General features: G+C 37.0%; 1 protein-coding gene across 5 annotated transcripts in view; it reads right to left on the reverse strand.

The window, feature by feature from the left end:
- Positions 1-7,466: 7,466 nt before the first annotated feature.
- Positions 7,467-20,214, reverse strand: part of GRM8 (glutamate metabotropic receptor 8) — a 735,586-nt gene continuing 722,838 nt past the window's right edge. For 3 of the 5 annotated variants that reach the window (XM_070425024.1, XM_070425023.1, XM_070425025.1), the window contains exons 10-11: positions 15,440-15,686; positions 7,467-8,041 (exon numbers count right to left, since the gene is read on the reverse strand). In XM_070425024.1, the coding sequence (XP_070281125.1) occupies positions 7,992-8,041; positions 15,440-15,686 (297 nt within the window). In that variant the 3' untranslated portion in view covers positions 7,467-7,991. Of the gene's footprint in view, positions 8,042-15,384; positions 15,687-20,214 lie in introns of all 5 variants that reach the window. The other 2 variants (XM_070425026.1, XM_070425027.1) reach the window with 2 other exon arrangements.

The raw sequence follows: 20,214 nt of genomic DNA on the forward strand, positions 1-20,214 counted from the left end.
TTTACTCTCTATTTCAGGCAGATAGTTATGCTTTTTGAGAATGTAACTGACTTTCTTGGACAAAAAGAGAGTCTGATTGGGACAAAACAATGGGAGGAGGGTAAAGGATAATGTTCCTGGGTAGATTCCAAGGAGCACCATTCACTTTTAAACAACTCAGAAGCCAAGGGAGTTAGGGATTAAAGTTGATCCAAAGACTCACAGCCGTTCTTTGGGGAAAGCAACACAATATCACAACTAAAACAATAATCAGACAAATTTTTTAAAAATACTTTTTATTGATTTCAGAGAAATAGGGAGAGGGAAAGAGGGGAGAGGGAAAGAGAGATAGAAACATCAATGATGAGAGAGAATCATTGATCAGCTGCCTCCTGCACGCCCCCTACTGGGGATCAAACCCTCAGCCAGGGCATGTGCCCTTGACCGGAATCAAACCTGGACCCTTCAGTTGGCAGACTGACACTCTATCCCTGTGGTCGGCACACCGGCTCGCGAGCCACATGCGGCTCTTTGGCCCCTTGAGTGTGTCTCTTCCACAAAATACCATGTGTGGGCGCATGTACAGTGTGATTGAAACTTTGTGGCCCATGCGCAGAAGTCAGTTTTCGGCCTGGGCGAGTCTATTTTGAAGAAGTACTGTTGATATTTGGCTCTGTTGACTAATGAGTTTGCTGATCACTGCTATCCACTGAGCCAAACCGGCTAGGGCAATAATCAGACAAATTTAAAAATAACCTCAGAATAACTGAGATAGGGTTCAGGAGGTAGATAAGTGCTGTAGAGATAACCAGGAAGAAAAAGATCAGCTCCAGATTTAGCCTGGAAGGAGTTGAGAGAAGAGAGAAGGTTTTGGTGACATTGGGAGATGATCTGAGGACTGCTGAACATATCTCAGAGGGAACAAATGCTTATTCTCATAGTATTTCTTATCCCCAAATTCATCTCAAGATTTATAGAGTTATTCCAATTAATGATTCGTGTATCTTTAAAAATGTAAACTAATGAACCTGAATGGGAAGAGATTTTGGACATTCATACATTAGTATGAACTAGATTCCCCTCCACTCATTCTTCTAGTTCTCCCCCATCTCAGTAAATAGCAACACCACCCTTTCCTTTCAGTTATTCAGGACAAAAACCTTGGAACCATCCTTCTCTCTTAGTGTCCATGTAATCTATCAGCCAGTTAGTAGGATAGCCTTTCAAAATATGCATAGCGTTTAACTACCTTTCACCATTTCCACTACTTTACTCAGCTCAATTCCTGATCATCTCTACCCTGGATCACCCTTACAACTGGTGTCTATGCTGCTACCATTGCCTCCTCTAGGCTAATATCTCATTATAGCACTCAGAAAGGCTCAATTAAAATTAGGCGTCACTATGCAACTCCTTTGCTCAAAATCCTGTAATGGTCTTCCATCACTCGGTAAAATTTACTCCTTTCAATGACCTACAAGGCCTCATAAGATCTTACACTTTACCCTACCCTCCACCTTACCCTGGTCTAGACATGCTCCTGCCATAGGACACATTGCTATTCCCTTTGCCTAGAATTCCCTTCTCCAGGAGACTGCATAGAACAATCCCTCATTTTCTGTAGGCCTTTAATCAAATGTCACCTTCCCTAGTCATTTTTCCTAAAATTTGAACTCTGTACTTTACTTTACAAACGCTACTTCTCAATCATTTCCTAATCACTTTCTCTATTTTTTCTCTTCTCAACAGTTATTATCACACCTTGCATTTATATATTTACCTTATTTACTCTTTATCCCCTACGGAAATACAAATGCCATAGAACCAGGGTTTTGTTTTGTTGTTTAGTCCACTATTATATTCTCAGCATCTATAACATCTGCTACATAGCAGGTCCTCATAGATTCTAAATGAAATTAATGGTTAAAGTATCTTAATTATGTGGTATATTGTTTAAAATCCATCTGCAGTAGCTTCCCTAAGGGGCTTTTGATATGAATCTTAGATAACTGTGTGTGTTGGGGGTGGGGACAACTTTGACATAGAAAAGCAATTTGGAGTCCAGGCATTGTTGAAAGGTAGGAAGGTATTAATGAGTCCAAAATGGAAATTGGGAAAAGAGTGCCTAGAATGTATGCTGAGGATATTGGTCACTTGGGCAACATTGTCAAGAGGTATAAAGAAATTGAGAACAAAATGAGAAAGAAAGAAAAGAAAAATCAATAAACCATATTTCACCTATTTTATAATTTTGCCTCATACAGGCTACTACTTCTTCCTCTGTGCAAATTTGTAAACGTTCTCAAAAGGGACCATTAAGCTGCAGCGCTTCCAATACTCCATTCGGAAGATGGGTTCCATATGGAAAGAGAGTCCCATGGCCCTACACTCACCATTATCCTGTTCTGCAGGCCTAGAGTGCCAGAGGGAAGTGAGGGGCAGATGGGTTTCTTAAATTCTAGGATATTTATAGACAAGCAGAGCTCCATGCATCATACCTGTCCCCTCTCCACTCCTGCCCTTTGATTAAGAAGACTTCATTCTTGCTTCTTCTGCCTGGAAGATGCCAGTGGCAGGATCTGGGAACCTTTTTTTTTTTTTGGATGGGACAGACTTAATAGACAGTGACAAATAATAGAAGATATTCATGGAGATAGGGTAAATTATCTATGGTTTGCCATCTTCGGGGATACTCTTAAAAATGTTTTTTCTTTTTTTCTTTTTGGGTTATACTACAAAAAGGGAGAAAAAATACCCACTAGAGATGACAGTACCGGGGGTGGGGGTGGGGAGGAAGAAGTTACATGTTCACAGATTATTCGTGGAACTGCCAGAAAGGGAATTCTTAGCTACCCATTTATTCACACTTACCCTCCATATCACTTATTCAATTCAGCCTCTGATCTGGAGATATATTAAAGAGTAAAGACAGGAAAGAATAATTAAAACACCAACCCATTCCAGAGCCCTCCCATTACTAACTGGATTATTTTAACATGATTTTAGGTGTATTTGTGATCTTTATTATTCAACTACTGATGATGTAATGCTTGAAATTATGGGAAGCAAAACAATGAACTATCACTCCTCAGAAAAATTATTCAAAACTTGAAAATAGAAAAAATATATTAATGGTTATTCTTTCAGTATGGTTCTGCATTTGAATTTCTATCAATATGGCTCCTTTATAGTACATTGAGTAATTTGTTGATTTGTATCCACTAGATTCAAATAATGTCTGTCCAATGGAATAGCCTCAATGTTTATGATTTACTAGAGACCTGCTGCATGAATTCATGCACAGGTGGGGTCCCTAGGCCTGGCCAGCAATGAGGGCCTATCAGGGCTATCTTGCCCAGTCCAGATCCGGGGGAGGGACTCCAGGAAGTTGGCTGGCTGTGGGGAGGGAGTGCAGGAAGTTGTCTGTGGGAGTGCACTGACCACCAGGAGGCAGCTACTGCATTGAGCATCTTCTCCCTGGTGGTCAGTGAGCATCATAGCGACTGGTCAACTGGTTGTTCCAGTCATTCAGTCGTAATGGTCACTTAGGCTTTTATATATATAGACTAGAGGCCTGATGCATGAAGATTCATGCAAGAGTAGGCCTTCCTTCCCACAGCTGCTGGCACCAGCTTCCCTCTGGCACCCGGAACTGGGGCTGCTTTGCTCAGGCCACTGCCAGGCACCCACCCAGGACCTGGGCTGCTTTGCTCCAGCCACTGCTGCCACCCATCTGGTTCCCCGTCAGATTGTTGGTCATTACAGCATTATGGCATTACGGCCACAGGCCTTTTATAATATAGGTTATACTATAAGATACCAAATTAGTTTTATATGTATCCTTAGTATAAATCATATACTAAGTTTAACATCTTACTGGTTCCCTCATTAGCTAATGACTTGAACAAAATCCTTAACTTGTTCATTTTACCTCTATGTATGAGTTATATTTTTAACTTTAAAAGTATAGTTTAACAATATAATACTTTTTGCTAGCATTCAAACAGCATCTTTATTCTAGTGAACTTCCCCAATGGGACTAACTTCATTGGTAAATGATCTCTTTTTTGCTTATTTTAAAAACTGAAATATTACACTGATCATTTGTCTTTCCTGTTTTCTTTAAACATATCACCCATACATCCAAATTATGATATGGTGAATTTTTGTATGTTCATATGTCCCACTTGATGCTGGCTATCTTGATGTTGTAACAAGTTATTTGTCCTATTTAGTTTTCCTGAAGCTACTGAATTAAGCAGTAGGCAATTAGAAAAATGTATTTAATAGTTAAAATTTCTTTTTTTCTAAACTTATCACTCTGAAAGCAGATACAGAAGTCAAAAACGTATGAAACTTTACATTGATAATACACTGAGTTCAACATAAGAGAAAAATATTCTGACTGTCCTAGCAAAGAGTTAAATTAAATGAAATAATGGTACTCAAAAGCACTAACATCATTAAAGGTTATGCTACAAAAAACTTAAAAAAAAAAACAGAAATAGAACAATCATACAAGTTTTGCTACTATGTCTAGAATATGGTACTTTCCAAGAGTGACAGTTGGCAAGGTTCTGAATATTCATAGATATAATTCCTTCTTCAGGAGACCATTTCTTCTAGTTAGGGTCAATTTTTTTTCTTTATTACTCATAGCCTCATCAAAGGGAAACCATAATAAAAGCAAAATGAATTATATCTGAAGATTATTATATATGATTAGAGTATTCTATAATTTGTTATTATTTCTTAATTATCCTTTCATGCAAGCTCACTGTTATTTTTAGCTATTTTATTCTAAAAGATGGATGGAAATACTGGCATTAAAAGAAATTAAATAAATGAAATGAGAAAAGTTGGTAAGGTTGCATAATAGAGTTTAGGAATACCATTTTTTTCACTTTCTACTTAATAAATATCAGTGTTGGCTAATATAATTTAGAAAATTGTTAATATTTTTCTAAGCCATCATTGGTAAATAATAGAGAAAATAGAGGCAAAAGGAAAGAAAATATAAATAACACAAACTCCCCTTCCTAGTGAGAGTTCCTGTAATATGATATTTAATTCAAATAAAAAATGTAAAATCCCGTTCATCTGACATGCCACATTGTTGTGGTAAATTTTTTTATAAACACTAAAAAATAAGGTAGCAATTCAGTTCCTGTTCATGTTCCAATGGGTCATCCATCAAGTTTAAATTTATGAGTGTTTTTTTCTTAACAAGAAAATTGGTTTGTGACAGATCAACCATCATTGCTTTAGACACCTTTAAATATTAACTAGTATATGCTAAAAACTTTTAAAAATTGAGATCAGATTTGGCCCAAGGTCACACTAATATATTGCTCATCTTCTACTAGTGACATTTGTTGAATATTACCTTGGGCTACATTTTTAGTATTTCCTCTGACATGCTGAGATTAGATGTGACATTTCTTGGCCATAATAAAACACAAGGTCAATTCTAAAAAATATAATACTATATTTTCCATGCAATTTTTATTTGCTTATCTATAGTACACAGGCAGTCTATTTTAAAGTATGGGATTTAGGAACCACTACTAGCACATGCTAAATCCTTCTCCTTACAGGATGCCTCCCCACATTGTCACAGCCTATATGACCACCCCTGGAGCCCATAGTAAAATTCCTGAGAAAGTAACCACAGTGGAGGTCAGAATTCTCCAGCTCCTACAGTAAGAGGCTGAGGGAGTTTATCCTTCCACTGCCTGGGGAGGATTATAGTTTCATCAAAGAGAAAGTTTCCCACTGATATAATGTTATAAAGGATGATTGGCATATGTAAATCCACCACAACTATTATTCAACTCGATTATAAGTAAAATAAGATTTTGAAGAACACAAAACAGGAATCAACTATTTATAAAAGTACTTAGGAAAAAACAACTCATTGGTAAGTTTGTAATAGAAAGAACAATTTTGAAATGCCATGAGTTATGCTCAATATTTTATTTTTTTCCTAAAACCTTAAAAGAAAAAAAAACAAATAAACAACCCACCTTTGGCCTGGGAGCCAGCTTTACTCTCATAATCACCCTGTTACCTCCCCTTACCCTGATTAGAGTCAATTAGTAAATGAAAATATACTTGAATTTTGTTCTCTGAAAAATATGCAAGTCTTGTAAAATTCGAGCATTTTCTCAACCAAACATGAATACTTACTAGTTAAAATTAAGATAAAAAAAATCTTAAAAACCACTAATAATCTCCAATGCAAAGAACGATTACAATTACTTCATGGTACGGCTATTGGTTCTGAGCTACAAGGGCACAATAAAATATGCTAAATGTGCAATTATGTTTATTTTCTTTTAAGCTCTTATCTAAAAAGGCACACCTAGAGGTGAGCTTAGGATCCTGATTATAGGGTTTATTAACCAGTAATTTGGATTATTGAAAATTTTAAAATAACGCCCTTACTCCTTGATTTAAATATTATCTACAAACAACAAATACTGTTAGAAGAAACTCGACAAAAGGCCAAAAAGCCCTGTCTGCTGATTTCTGTCTGTGTAGGCATCTAGGAAGCGTTACTGTATTTTGAAGGAGCCTGCACTGTGCTACTTCAACTCTCTATTAAATAAAGTGACTGTCGATATTTGGGTTGAAGCTGCAGAGCACTTACAGCTCTTTCTATCTATAAGGAGAGCAATGAGCCATCCAACCTAACCCAGTGGAGAGAACATTTACTAACAAAATGATTGTAGAGACCCATTGACATGATGGATTTCTGGGATTGTGTAGAATAGAGGAGCCCTCTATGAAAATGGGAACAGATTTGAAAGCCGTTAACAGGCTCCTTTATCCATCCTAGCATGGTTTATTAGCATGACACAAGCTCCCAGTACTCTCTCTCTCTCTTTAATGACACTGCTCTATGAACCAATGAATGTTTTCATTTGGAAAATAAGAAAGCACTGACATATTATCTGAACTGTGGTTTCTGTAGTGATGCCAAGAGATTAAATATGCTAATTCTGTGCTTTGAGGAATGTACTGGGTAAGGCCCATTACTTCACCGATTTCAGTGGGTACTGGGCCCAGGTGAGAAAAGATTAATAATACATACCTTGGAATACTTCATGAAGCAAAAGTTCTGACTTAGAAAACGGAAAATTTCAGTGACAATCTGATCTACTTTAAAATGGTGATTTTCATAACACATTTCATCATTTGTTAATTTTGAAACCTGAAGCAATTCCCCTCAAGCTATTGCTTGATTCTTCATAAAATAAGCAATTATTATGAAAAACGACCACATAAATCTTGGTATATCCACAAAATCTTCCACAAAGAATTCTCTTTCGTATAGGAATAAAAGGCAGTCTTCTTCATATACACATGAGTGTACAAAAACACACTCTTCACAAAAAACCGTACTTCCTTGGGCTTAGTTAGGTGACAGCAGAAGTGCCAACTGGAGTTTTCCCTGGCTTTAAAACTGGAACGAAACAACTCTCAACATTTGCAAAACATTCCTTTATTATTAGAAATAAATTATTTGTATAAAAAATTGCATGCGTCAACCATTGCATTTATTTTTAGCACAGCCCAGGGCTTCAATCCATCAGCCATTACAAGAAACAGATTCATTGTCTTATACAAGTGAACAATGTGGCACAGGAACAGGAGTTCTCACAATCACAGAAAAATACTTACAGAGTAACATCAGACATGGTTTATTTCAACAGCATTTTTTTTTTCACAAGCTAACATTAGTTTTCCGTTAGTGATTTATTTTTAACTGCTCATGAGTAAGCAATACTTTAGCTTGAGACTTCATTGGTTGGATTGTCTAAAATGGGTTTCTTCACTCTCTGTTGTTGATATTTTGGGCTCATGGCTACTTTTTGTTCCTCACAAGATTGACTATTGTTTTCATTGACTGTAGTCCAAAGAGATCTCCAGGAGTGAGTCTTGGTGGTGTCATGTTCGTTGTTTGAGATCACATACCAGATTTCTTCATATTGTGTCATTTCACTGTTTCAGATTGAATGATCGCTGTAGCTGATATATGTTGTCTTGGTAGAGGAAGCTGTTAAGATAAATTAAGACAAATTAATAGTATATAAAAATAAATTATTATTATAAAATGTTTTTAAAATTCAAACTCCATAAAGACTATTGTTGTAATATTCAATTTGTACTATGTTAGTTATTATTTTTAAACCATGTAGAAGGAAATCAATGATTATAGGAATAAAAATGCTGCAGCAATTTTAATCTCTAAAACAACTAGCCTCACTTATAGTATAGGTATTTAGCAGAAAATTAAAAATGTAACAGTTCTGATCTTTAATAAACTTGGGTAAAATTTAAATTGTATGTGTATTTTGATTAATAAAGATTTGCAATATGAAAAATGAAAGAACAGATAAATTATAAATCCTGTAATATGAAAAAAACTTATTACAGTCTCAGTTAAATCCTTTGAGTCTGCTTTGATGACCAAAAAGAGTTACTAATTATAATTAGTTGTACTTTGAAAATGAATATATCTTCCATTTTAAAATAATGCTTTTAGACTCTAAAAAGAAACATAGTAAAATATCAAGTACATAGAATATTTATAAATATTAAAGTAAATATGTGTATTGCTAATACATATTTATGATCTGCTTTCATCCAACGGATACAAATGGAGATGTTTAAAAAATAAATACTCAAAGAAGGAAATTAATATTTAATTATATTAGTACCAACTTACTATAATGTAAAACTCATTATTGTAAGACTTTTACAAATATATGAATAAGAAAATATTCTAAGTCCAATTTGTACTCATGCTTGCATTTCCAGAGAATCTAAATCTAAATCCAAAGAATTCCTTTGAGTTTTTGAAAGATATGATGGAATAAATAAATCTCTGTTCTAAAATTCAAATGTGATGTCCTATTTTTCTATGGAATTCTGGAATGAATAATCTGAAGAAATATATGGAAAGAATGCAAAATGTGTATGTGCTTCACTACATAGATCCAATTCAGGATGAAACAGATTTTTAAAGAATAATTTAGTGTTATATGGAGGCTAAATGGATAACAGAACAAGACTCTTCCTTACATATACTGTCTTCAAGAGACTCACTTCAGATCAAAAGATACACACATATTAAAAGTAAAGGGGTAGGAAAGATATTTCTTGAAAATAGAAATGAAAAAACAAAAGCTGACAAAATAGACTTTAAAACAAATGCTACATAATAGACAAAGAAAGACCCAACAATTCCACTTGTGGGTATGTATTCAAAATTGAAAGACATATACATCTATATGCTCATTGCAGCATTATTTACAATAGCAAAGATAGAGAAGCGAACTAAGTGTCCATCAGTAGATGAATAGATAAAGAAGAGGTGATACATGAATATATATATGACGCAGCCCTAAAAAAGAATGTAATCTTGGCATCTGCAATAACATGGGTGGATCTCGAGGGTATTGTGCTGAGTAAAATTAGTTAGAAGAAGACAGTGCCATATGATTTAACTCACATATGGAATCTAAAGAACAAAATAAACGAACAAGCAGAAAAGAAACAGACTCATAGATACAGAGAACATTTTGATAGTTGCCAAATGGAAAGGGGTTGAATGGATGGGAGAAAAAAAATGAAGGGATTAAGAAATGCAAATTGGTAGTTGCAGAATAGTCACAGGGATGTAAAGCCCAGCATAGAGAGTATAGTCAATAATCTATAATAATAAAAGCATAATATGCTAATTAGACCAGACGTCCTTCTAAATGATCTTCTGGACGAAGCCGGAGCTGCGAGGGAAGCCCAGGTCCTGGGTGCCTGCTGGCAGCCAGAGGAAAGCCTGGGTCCCAGGTGCCGGAGGGAAGCCGATGCCAGCAGCCGGGGGAAGGAAGACCTACTCTTGCACGAATTTTGTGCATTGGGCCTCTAGTATTATAATAACTATGTATGGTATCAGATGGGTATTAGATTTATTAGGATAATCACGTAGTAAATTATGTAACATCTAATCACTGGGCAGTACAGCTGAAACTAATATAATACTGTATGCCAACTGAATAAAAAAAAAAAATATTTAAAGTAAAAACATGAATAATTTAGTTTTTTAACATTGAATAAGGAAGTTGTAAAGCTCTTCCTCTTAAATAGTTGGCAATCAGGCTCATTCCATTTTAGTGGGCATCACCCCTGGTGATTGAGCAGGTAAACTTTTACTAGAGACTGAGATCATGCCAGGTTCACCATCACTAAGATTAGCATAGATAGCCCAAAGAAGTGCTAATATTTTTGCTATGTTTAATATCATTGAATATTATGAGCTTCATGCCAAAAATAGGTGACATATCTGCTTATCTTATCTATATTGTTCTAGGTGATTTTTGTGGCACAGTGGAAAGGAAGTAGATTTTAGACCTGGTTTTAAATTATATTGTTTCTTGCACAATAAGAAAGAAAAAGTTCACTGGTCCTCAGTTTCATCACTGGTCAAAACATAAAACATTGTTTTTTTTTTCATGAGTATGGAAGCAGATTTGTGAGTCTGGAAGCAGAAATAGGTTTGTGGAGGATCAGCTGGTGTCTTAAGGAATCAATACAGAATCTTATTCTTTTACTTACCTTTCCAAGTGAAACATAATGATTTTTATGCTTGTTTGCTTTTTTATTTTATTTTTATTTCTAATTTATATGATGCTTTCAGATGTCTCTAAATTTCTTAAAAGAAAATAAAATCTTCAACTATGTTTTTGAAGGCCTTTCATAAAACTATATAGTCAAGATAAAGAAAAATTGTCATAAGAATTAGAAAATAACCCTTAAAAATGTTGTTCAATTGCATGCCTTATTCAACAGTAACTAAAAATATATAAAATATTTATCAAATTTGTGGGTAGCTAGAAATAAAAATTATGGTTGAAATATAAGAACAATAGCCAGAAAGTTCTTGAGGAAGATGATATTTAGATGTTAATTCAACATAAAATGAATTTAGATGAGACCATCTTTAAGGATCATTCCAACTTAAAGCCCATAGCTAGTTAAAGATCCATACTTCATTTTTTGAATTCCTAGAAGTGATCTCCAAGGGAAAAGATGATAGATAGAATTCTATTGAGAATTGAGACTATAATTTACAAAGGGAAAGCAATCTTAATTTTCCTAATGTATAGAAAAGGGAGTGCAGGGCTCTGCAAACCAATGATTTAGTCAATATGAAATCAGTGATAAAGCACAAATCTTGTGAATGGCAAGGATCTTTATCCCAGAAGTACTACAGAGTGAAATTGATGAAAGATGTACAGATGAGTTAATAGAGATAATTTTTACAGAGGTAATGAATATGCTTATGTGAAAAATAGTAGGATACAGTAACAATGAATTTCCTGTGCACACCACACTGTGCTCATAAGCTAGAGAAAGCAGATCTACCTTCAGCAGTCGCTGTTTTCATGAATTATGCATGAACATAGCTTAAGGAATATCACGTGACAGTCTTTGTTAGTTGGATACAGTTGATAAAATTCATATATATCAACTTTGTTTCAAACTCCCTTCCCAAGCTTTTAGGAAACAACAGGACCCCTTTTGTTTGGCATGTAGGATTCTGCAAATTTAGTAAGTAACATGGACCTGATGGTCTCCTTTCCAGCCTCACATTACTTATATTTTTTCTGCATGGTGAAGCTTTAAAACCTTAAATATGTGACCAGAATTCCTGGCAATAACAAGTCATCATTAAGATGAAGTTTCTACAGATAATGGACTGGTAGAGCTGCTCCATGGCCACGAAGGAAAAAAAGATTGCATGCATATCATAAATCCACAGCTAATTTGTCAGGGAAAAAATCCCAAGAATAGAACCATAGTCATAATCATCAAAATCCTCAACATGTTTATAAAAAGAAAGAGGGTTGCTAAAACAACAGTTCTTGAATTTTATGTCTTCTCCTTTCTATTAACCACAGACCAATCTATATTTTCATGGCAACAATGATATATTTACCTTTAGATGGTGATTTATAGTTTACAAAACACTGTCGTGAATGTCACTGTCACTTCACTGTGGTGATTTATCAAAAGTCTGGTAGCAGAAAGTGTGAGAATGCAGCAACACAGATGCTGTATCAGTGCATTAATCAACCCTGGATTTATTGAGAATAGACTCCACCCATTTCAAGAGGAGGTGTTTAAATCTGAAGAGGAATGGTACTAGTTAAATGGCAAAGGCCTTTCTAGTACTTAATTACACTTCTAAAGACATAAGACATACTTTTAGAAGACATATTGCATTTAGTATTCATGTTATTGAGACTTTTAGAGGTTTTGTGATTTTAGAAGACTTTTGACCCCATTCAAACTACTGGTACATATAGTAAAGATAACAGGGACATAGGGGTTCACAATACTAGTCGTGTAAGTGAACAAAGGTTAGCAGTGGTTACCTGGAGTGGGACTGTGCAAGGATATGTTAACGTGCAAACTTTGGGCACAACTTATTCAAACCCAAACTACTCCTATAAAAGATGGATAACACTCTGCCCTAACCGGTTTGTCTCAATGGATAGAGCATCGGCCTGCGGACTGCGGACTGAAAAGTCTCAGGTTCGATTCTGGTCAAGGGCATGTACCTTGGTTGCGGGCACATCCCCAGTAGGAGGTGTGCAGGAGGCAGCTGATCGATGTTTCTCTCTCATCGATGTTTCTAACTCTCTATCCCTCTCCCTTCCTCTCTGTAAAAAATCAATAAAATATATTTTAAAAATTGGGGGGGGACTCTCTCCCCCTCCCCACGTGGGAGTCTGTGCTTGTTTCTCAATAAATTTCCATCTTTTCCTATAAAAAAAAAAAGATGGATACACTCAAATCTCCAAAGTATAATTTAACCTTCATTTAGGTAGTAATTGACTTGATCTTGATTCACCCTTTAAACTTTCTTTATATTCTAAAAGTGAGTATCAACTCCTCAAGAATATGATAGGCTTACCTCCTATATACATCCCACAATTGAGATCTTTCTTATTTCAGAGAAAACAGGGAAATGCACACATGTTATATAATTTCTGTTGATAATTTCATCATCAACAGAATAAAATGGAAGGGAAAGAAAATGTATGAGACTTATTTCTATACTATGGGATTAGTCTTTAGCAGTACTCAACATTTTCCTCTTCAAGAAACCCACTTACTTTTGGAAAGGTTGGGGAAAAGCTGATGTTTGTTTTTTTTCTCACTAGAGTCCAGAGATGAGTCTGAGATCACTGGCATTTATTTCACTGTATCTTTGGTTGTTCCTATTTGCAACCGTATCATATAAAGCTTTCTGGATTAAGACTAAAAAACAAGCCCATTTATAGATTCTGGTAGATCATAGTGAGAAGTGTCAGTGTTCAAAATGTATCATTGGCTAACAGCAGTTTCCTGGCATTCTACAATAGGTTTTAACTTCCTGCCCTGATGCTTTCAAGGCAGAAAACACAGATAAAATTCTGCCCTCAAATCACAAATATTATACTCTGATTGCGTTGAGAGTAGCTATAGGACATCTTTGGCTAAGAGACCAAATAGGCCCATTATTAGTAAATTGCTTACCTATAATCAGTGATGATTGTAATAATGTTTTATCATAACCCATCCTTGTCATGTCTTTTCTTGCAGTTTCTCAAGGTTGCACATTTGCAGAAAGGTGAATATGTGGGGAGTGTCTGTAGATTTATTAAAAAGTTTATTTCTCTACAAGTCACTACATTTGGTATTAGTGGAGGTAATCTTCACTAGATCTGGCTAATAATTCCAATAAGTCTGATAGTAATTGAAGCCAATAAGTTTTATCAATCAATACTTATCTTCTAAGGATATTTCTGCATATGGGGCATTTAGCGTATACAATCTTCATCTGGAAATCTTGATGTTTATAAATCTAGTCAAGACTAGAAGTTGTTATAATAATTAAGTCAGATAAAATCAACTCTTAAGCCCTAACCGGTTTGGCTCAGTGGATAGAGCATCGGCCTGCGGACTGAAGGGTCCCAGGTTCGATTCTGGTCAGGGCATGTACCTTGGTTGCAGGCACATCCCCAGTAGTGGGTGTACAGGAGGCAGCTCATTGATGTTTCTCTCTCATTGATGTTTCTAACTCTCTATCCCTTTCCCTTCCTCTCTGTAAAAAAACAAAATAAAAATATATTTAAAAGAAATCAACTCTAAATCTTCCCTGAATTTCATGTCAGAAGTACAGAGAATAGGGTAGACAGCCTGCTGGAGGAGTCTGAGAGGAAGACGGTAATTTTGCACAGGATTTTAGCCTGAATTATTAAATACACATGTTGTATTCCCAAAAGACAGGAAGCTACTCTAATTCAAATGCCTTAGCTTTTTTTTATTTTTGATCCATCTACAGAACTAGTACTGTGATGTTGGTTACTTTTGTTTGTTAGTTTTAACTATACTCAGCTTTCTGGTATCTTTATAATACAAATCTTCAATCTATTTGCTACTCTTCCATACACACCAAGAAGAACTGCATAGATCAGATAAACTCTCCTGGATTACCTTGGTACCAGTGTATCACTATCGTGTGCTTCTTTAGGGCTGAACTGTGGAAGGTTGATGAAGAAGGGAAAAGCACAGTGATGGTTGTAGAAAAGATTCTATTTTCAGGGTCATGAGACTTTCAGGTGAGAGCTCTAATTATCTTAATTTATTCAAGGAGGGAAGTCAAAGGAAGCCAAAGAAGGGGACCACTTGGGGGAAACAAGTGTTAACTATCATTTAACCTCACATGTCGGTTAACCAGCTTTCAAATACCCAAATGACACTTATTTGTGTAAGATCTTTGATAGTATGTCCCATAAATATTAGGTAGCTATTAATTCTATAAAAAGCAACCATTAATGAACTAACAAAGATTAAAGATTTGTTCCTAATTATTAAAAGATAATTTTTTAAAAATATATATATATATATTTTATTGATTTTTACAGAGAGGAAGGGAGAGGGACAGATAGTTAAAAACACTGATCAGCTGCCTCCTGCACACCTCCTACTGGGGATGTGCCCACAACCCAGGTACATGCCCTTGACCGGAATCGAACCTGGGACCTTTCAGTCCGCAGGCCGACGCTCTATCCACTGAGCCAAACTGGTTAGGGCTAAAAGATAATTTTTATATTTAGACGATAGTCCCAAGCTCAGTAATGCCTCCAAAGAGAGACCTGAGTGTCACACGCTGAAAAGAGATCATGTGTGCATGTTTATGCTCTTCAGAAGAGCCATGAACCTTGAAGTCATTTGGTCAGAACCAAATGGGTCTCACAGCCATGATGGTCTCATGGTGTGCAAGTACCGTCATGCCCCTGGAGCCATGTGGCACAGTCCCCAAGACTAGTAGAAGAATGTTCAACGTACATCTATTAGGAAGTGCTCCCGCTCTTGACCATCGGAAAGTCTACGGATGACTTACTGTTGGTTTCAAGACTCTCACAGAGCTCATTTTTCACCTCGCCATTGGGTCTGTCATTTCCTTTTTGGATCAGTTTGCTTTGCATGGTGGCAGCCGTCACCACAGCCTTGAAGCTCCTTTTGCGTTTTTGAACGTTCTGCTCTGGATGGAAAATTATAATATAAACCTTGGGCATATAGAGCATGCCCAAAGACACCGAAGCACTTAAACTCATGGAGACAGTAAGTGTTGTTGTTTGGATGTACATCTGAAGGGAGGAAAAAAAAGATTAATGTTGGTAAACCTGATCTAAGATAAAGTAAATAACATAATCATTTTCTGAAATGATTCCAGCTTCTCTGCTAAACTTGAATGAGAAGGTACTTATGGATATTGCCCTTAATTATAGTCAAGCATTTCTTTATCCCATCTGCAAATGTGGGTAAAGTTGTATTGTTTAGGAAGTCCAATTGTTAAAACAAACAGGCAACATATCTATGATCCTCATTAATATCTGTTCACTCCAATAATACCTCTGAAAATGTAAAGTCGTCAAATTATATCTGGCAAGCCCAGGACCCAAACTAATTATGTCCTTTTAAATAAAGGATCTAAAGACATTCAACTTTGGGTGGCAGAGATGGGTGGAAGTGGAAGAAGGCATAGAGGGGATAAAAGGTGATGGGGAAGAATAACTAAATACACTGTATTAATATTTTGAAATAAATAAATAAAACATTCAACCTCAAGGGTAAATACCTGAACCAGCCTCAGCATTGCCTTGTCCTAGGGGAAACAGTTTCTCATAACAGATCCAAACCATGAGGAGAACTTCAGACACTAGAATGGAGACTGTCCTGTTTGTAAAATCCTACCAAGAAGTTACTGAGTTTGCTGTTCAATTCATCTATCATTAAGGCTGTCTTTTTGCATAAGACCACATCGTGAGCATGCGAATACCCTTCGACAGGTGATAGAAAATATGATTTGTTTCAAAGTTCTCTTCCTCCAGGAAGTCATCAATGATAAATCTTATTGTAATGATAATGTTTTTTTAAATTTTACTCTTAATGCCTAATACAATGAAAAATGAAAACAATGGAGTACTTCACTAATGTCTAACTATGTGATTATAATCATTTATATGAACTTTGCAGTAAATTATATGAAATGTACAACTAGAATATAAACTTTGTTAGAGCCAGTAATCTATACTTTTTCTTATATACGTTGAAGAAACTATCCAAGACTCTAGACAAATAATAACTCAGAAGCTTCTCATTTTTTGGTATGTGATTATCTTCAAGAAGATATGATTTATACTCGATTTGATTTACACAATTGTACAGAAAATGCTTCCCATAATATTCCACTCTGTCAAACACACACGGCTGATGACATTTCAAGTCAGCAGCACAATGCATAGCCTCAGTTGAGCTCATGCATGTTGGGCTCATGCATACCTGCCTAATAGAGACATGATCCCAAAGCATCTGTCAGCAAAGCCACAAATTACTACATGGCATGACCTCATACTAACTGCCAATAAATGAAACCCGCATTAAATTTGAAAGAACTAAGGCCTTCCCCCATGGCAACCACGCCTTCCCTGCCTGCTGAGTGAGATCCTGCACTCCACAGAAGTGGACAAGTCGTCCCTGTTCATCTCCTTCGAACAGGTGGTACCACCGCCCCCTGTCACCATGAGTGAGGCAGGGTTGAGCTTACCACTTCCAGCCCCCCCCCCCCAGTGGGTGCTTGGCCTCCCCCATAATGTGGACCTGTGCCTACTGTCTCCCTGTGAGTTTGAGCACTGCTAGGCCGTGCCTATGGTGACGGTCCCCACATGCCCTGGCAGCTCTAGTGACAGCAGCACGTCCATCAGCGAGTCCCTGCCCACAATGACTGACTCGGACCCCCTGCCTGCTGCCCCTGGCACTGCAGACTCAGACAAGGACATGGAGAGCTGCCTGACTCAGGGTCCCCAACCACTGCCCACCTTGTCCCTCAGTTGCATGGTGGACCTCCAGCTGCTGCCTCCAAACAGACCAGCTGACAGAGAGCCTAGACCAGTGATGGCGAACCTTTTGAGCTCAGTGTGTCAGCATTTTGAAAAACCCTAACTTAACTCTGGTGCCGTGTCACATATAGAAATTTTTTTATATTTGCAACCATAGTAAAACAAAGACTTATATTTTTGATATTTATATTATATATTTAAATGCCATTTAACAAAGAAAAATCAACCAAAAAAATGAGTTCGTGTGTCACCTCTGGCCTAGATTGTACCCACAAGTCCCTGGCTCGCCCCACCCCCGGCACTGCCAACCCCAAACCCACTCCAGTGATCACTGCCAAGACCAAGGGGCTACCTGGGCCCGTCTACCACTCAGTTCCCAGAGCTATCCCAGTGACAAGAGAGATCTGGCACCCCTGCCAAGAAAGTCCCCGGACCCATCCGAGTCAGCCAGCAACAGCCAGGTGGGTTGGAGGCCTCACCTGGCTCCCCTGTCTACCTTGATCTGGCTTAGCTGCCCCAGGAGGCAGTGTCTGCGGGTGGGTGAGGAATTCTTTCGACAGGTGAAAGTGCTATGCTACATCAGCAGAAGCCAGGACCAGCTCAAGGAAGAGGCATGCATGACCTTCAGGAGACCCTGATCCCCACCTTCACTCAATGGCCATGCAAGAGTGGGTTTAGGAGACATATGCCTGGCATCAGGCACTGGACATAGTCCATGCAGGACAAGGCCTTCCCACTAGCCCTGCTCCCTGACCCTCAGCCCACTGTACTGAGAGTCACTGCATCAGAAATAAATCAAGTGCCCCACTTAAAAATTTTTTTTTAGAATGTTCTGATAAACTGTAGACCTGTGGCTTTAAGCCTTATAAATCTCCCTGAGTTTTGCCACCTACTTTTAAGCAACTTATCATATGCATGCTCATAAACTTCTCCTGGGTTGATTAATCCTCTCTGAATTCTTACCTATTCTCCAGCTAGCATTGCTATGCAGCAAATGGGCTGTGGACAAAGGACATAAAGATAAGGAAAGGATATAGCCAAATATCAACCACACTGGTGAATACTCCAAAGCCGCTCAAATAGGTAACCATCAGCTTTGTCCCAGTAAGACCCTGCAAGTCAATTTAGCTTAAAAACAAACATGCAAAAATATCTCCAGACATCAAACAGTCATGAATTAACAGAACACCACACCAAATAGCTGGATTATTTTTATGTCTTAATCTGTTGGTCTTGCTAAAATGTAAATTACTAGTTCAAGTAATACATAAACACCTTGGTACCTTGTCAATTTTCTCTGCTGCCCTAAATATAAAGGATAATTTTCTTCCATTATTCAACACAGAAATGATTTAAAATCATGTTTGTAATATATGGTAAATTTAATATTGCTAAATATTAGGCATGAAGAAAATTCTGGAGTTCTAGATTCCACATTAAATATATTACTGCAGTCTCTCTTTTCAGCAAACCAACTCATTGGAAGATATGATAAACATAGACATTAGGATTGAACTGTACTGTGCTCAGTGTTCCAAGCTCTCCATTAGACACGATGCTGTCAAATTACACCAAAATGCTGAGCTTACTTGTGTGCTCTTTTAAAACAGCTTCTGAAGAATTGTAATGTGAATTTAATTCAGGAAAAGCACCTATTCAAAATCATACCCTAAACTCCCAAATCTCACAGTGGCCTATCATTTGTTAGAGGGCCTTGCGCTGAAAGTAGATTGAACTTTTGAACTTCATTTTTGAATACTCAATATAATGAAAAAGTCATATATATCATAACCCCAATGAAAGCAACAACAACAAAATAAGCAAAGAATAAAAATGCTACCTCCTCTCATTCTAGGGGAACTAAATGTTAAATATCATGGCTTATAGGATTCTGACTATCTCCCATATGTATGAAGAAATGGAGAGATTATATTAAAAGATTGAAGGCGAGCACTTAATTTTAAAAAAACTCATAGATTGTTGTATACCTACCGAAAATTTTAATTATTTGAGCCATATAAGAAAGAAACGACACCACTTATAGTTTTTTGTTTTTTTCGGGGGGGTGCGGTGCGGGGAGGGTGGTTGTTTATATTAGAGATAAAGACGTTTACAGAGAAACTTTGGAGTTGCTGTGTGGGTGGTAAGAGCCCATGTGAACCCACCCAGTGACAATCCAAACTCTAATAAAACTTCCCTGGCCACTGGACAGCTGTGTGATTTTATTTTCCTCTCTGACCTTTAATTTCTTCCCGATGAAATGGGGGAAGCAATACTTTTCTCATAGAAGGGTTATAAGGTGGAATGCCAATCTTTATAAAATGTCTCAAAGGCACAACATAGTAGTAACACAACAAGAGTATTTGCCCTACAGCTTTGAATCTGAAAGGATGCTAACAGGTATATAGGACCAGAGAGGGGCTTAGAAGCCTGTATCCAAAGTAGACAGATCTGTTTACTGAATAGCTGACAGCCATCATCTAACTATATGATGTCAAGAGAAAGGCTTTTGTGATCTTACTTCAAAGTAGGCAGAATAAAATCATGCCCCTAAGTCAATTCTGTTTGCTGATGTCAAGGCTATAGTCACTGTCTGTGCTACAGTCCTGGAATAACACACTGGCTCTCCGTATCAAGTTATAGCGCACTGGAATGTGGGAGGGAACTAGATTAACTCCCTGTAACCAACATAAATCCATTGAAAGGTGCAGGCAATGGCATCGGATATGTGAATGTAACCTTCTTTCTTCCAATCTTTTTTTTTTATGCCCCACCT

Source organism: Myotis yumanensis, unplaced genomic scaffold (genome assembly GCF_028538775.1).
Source record: "Myotis yumanensis isolate MYYU_CA2020_CCGP unplaced genomic scaffold, mMyoYum1.0.hap1 SCAF_9, whole genome shotgun sequence".
In the NCBI taxonomy this organism is placed as follows: Eukaryota; Metazoa; Chordata; class Mammalia; order Chiroptera; family Vespertilionidae; genus Myotis; species Myotis yumanensis.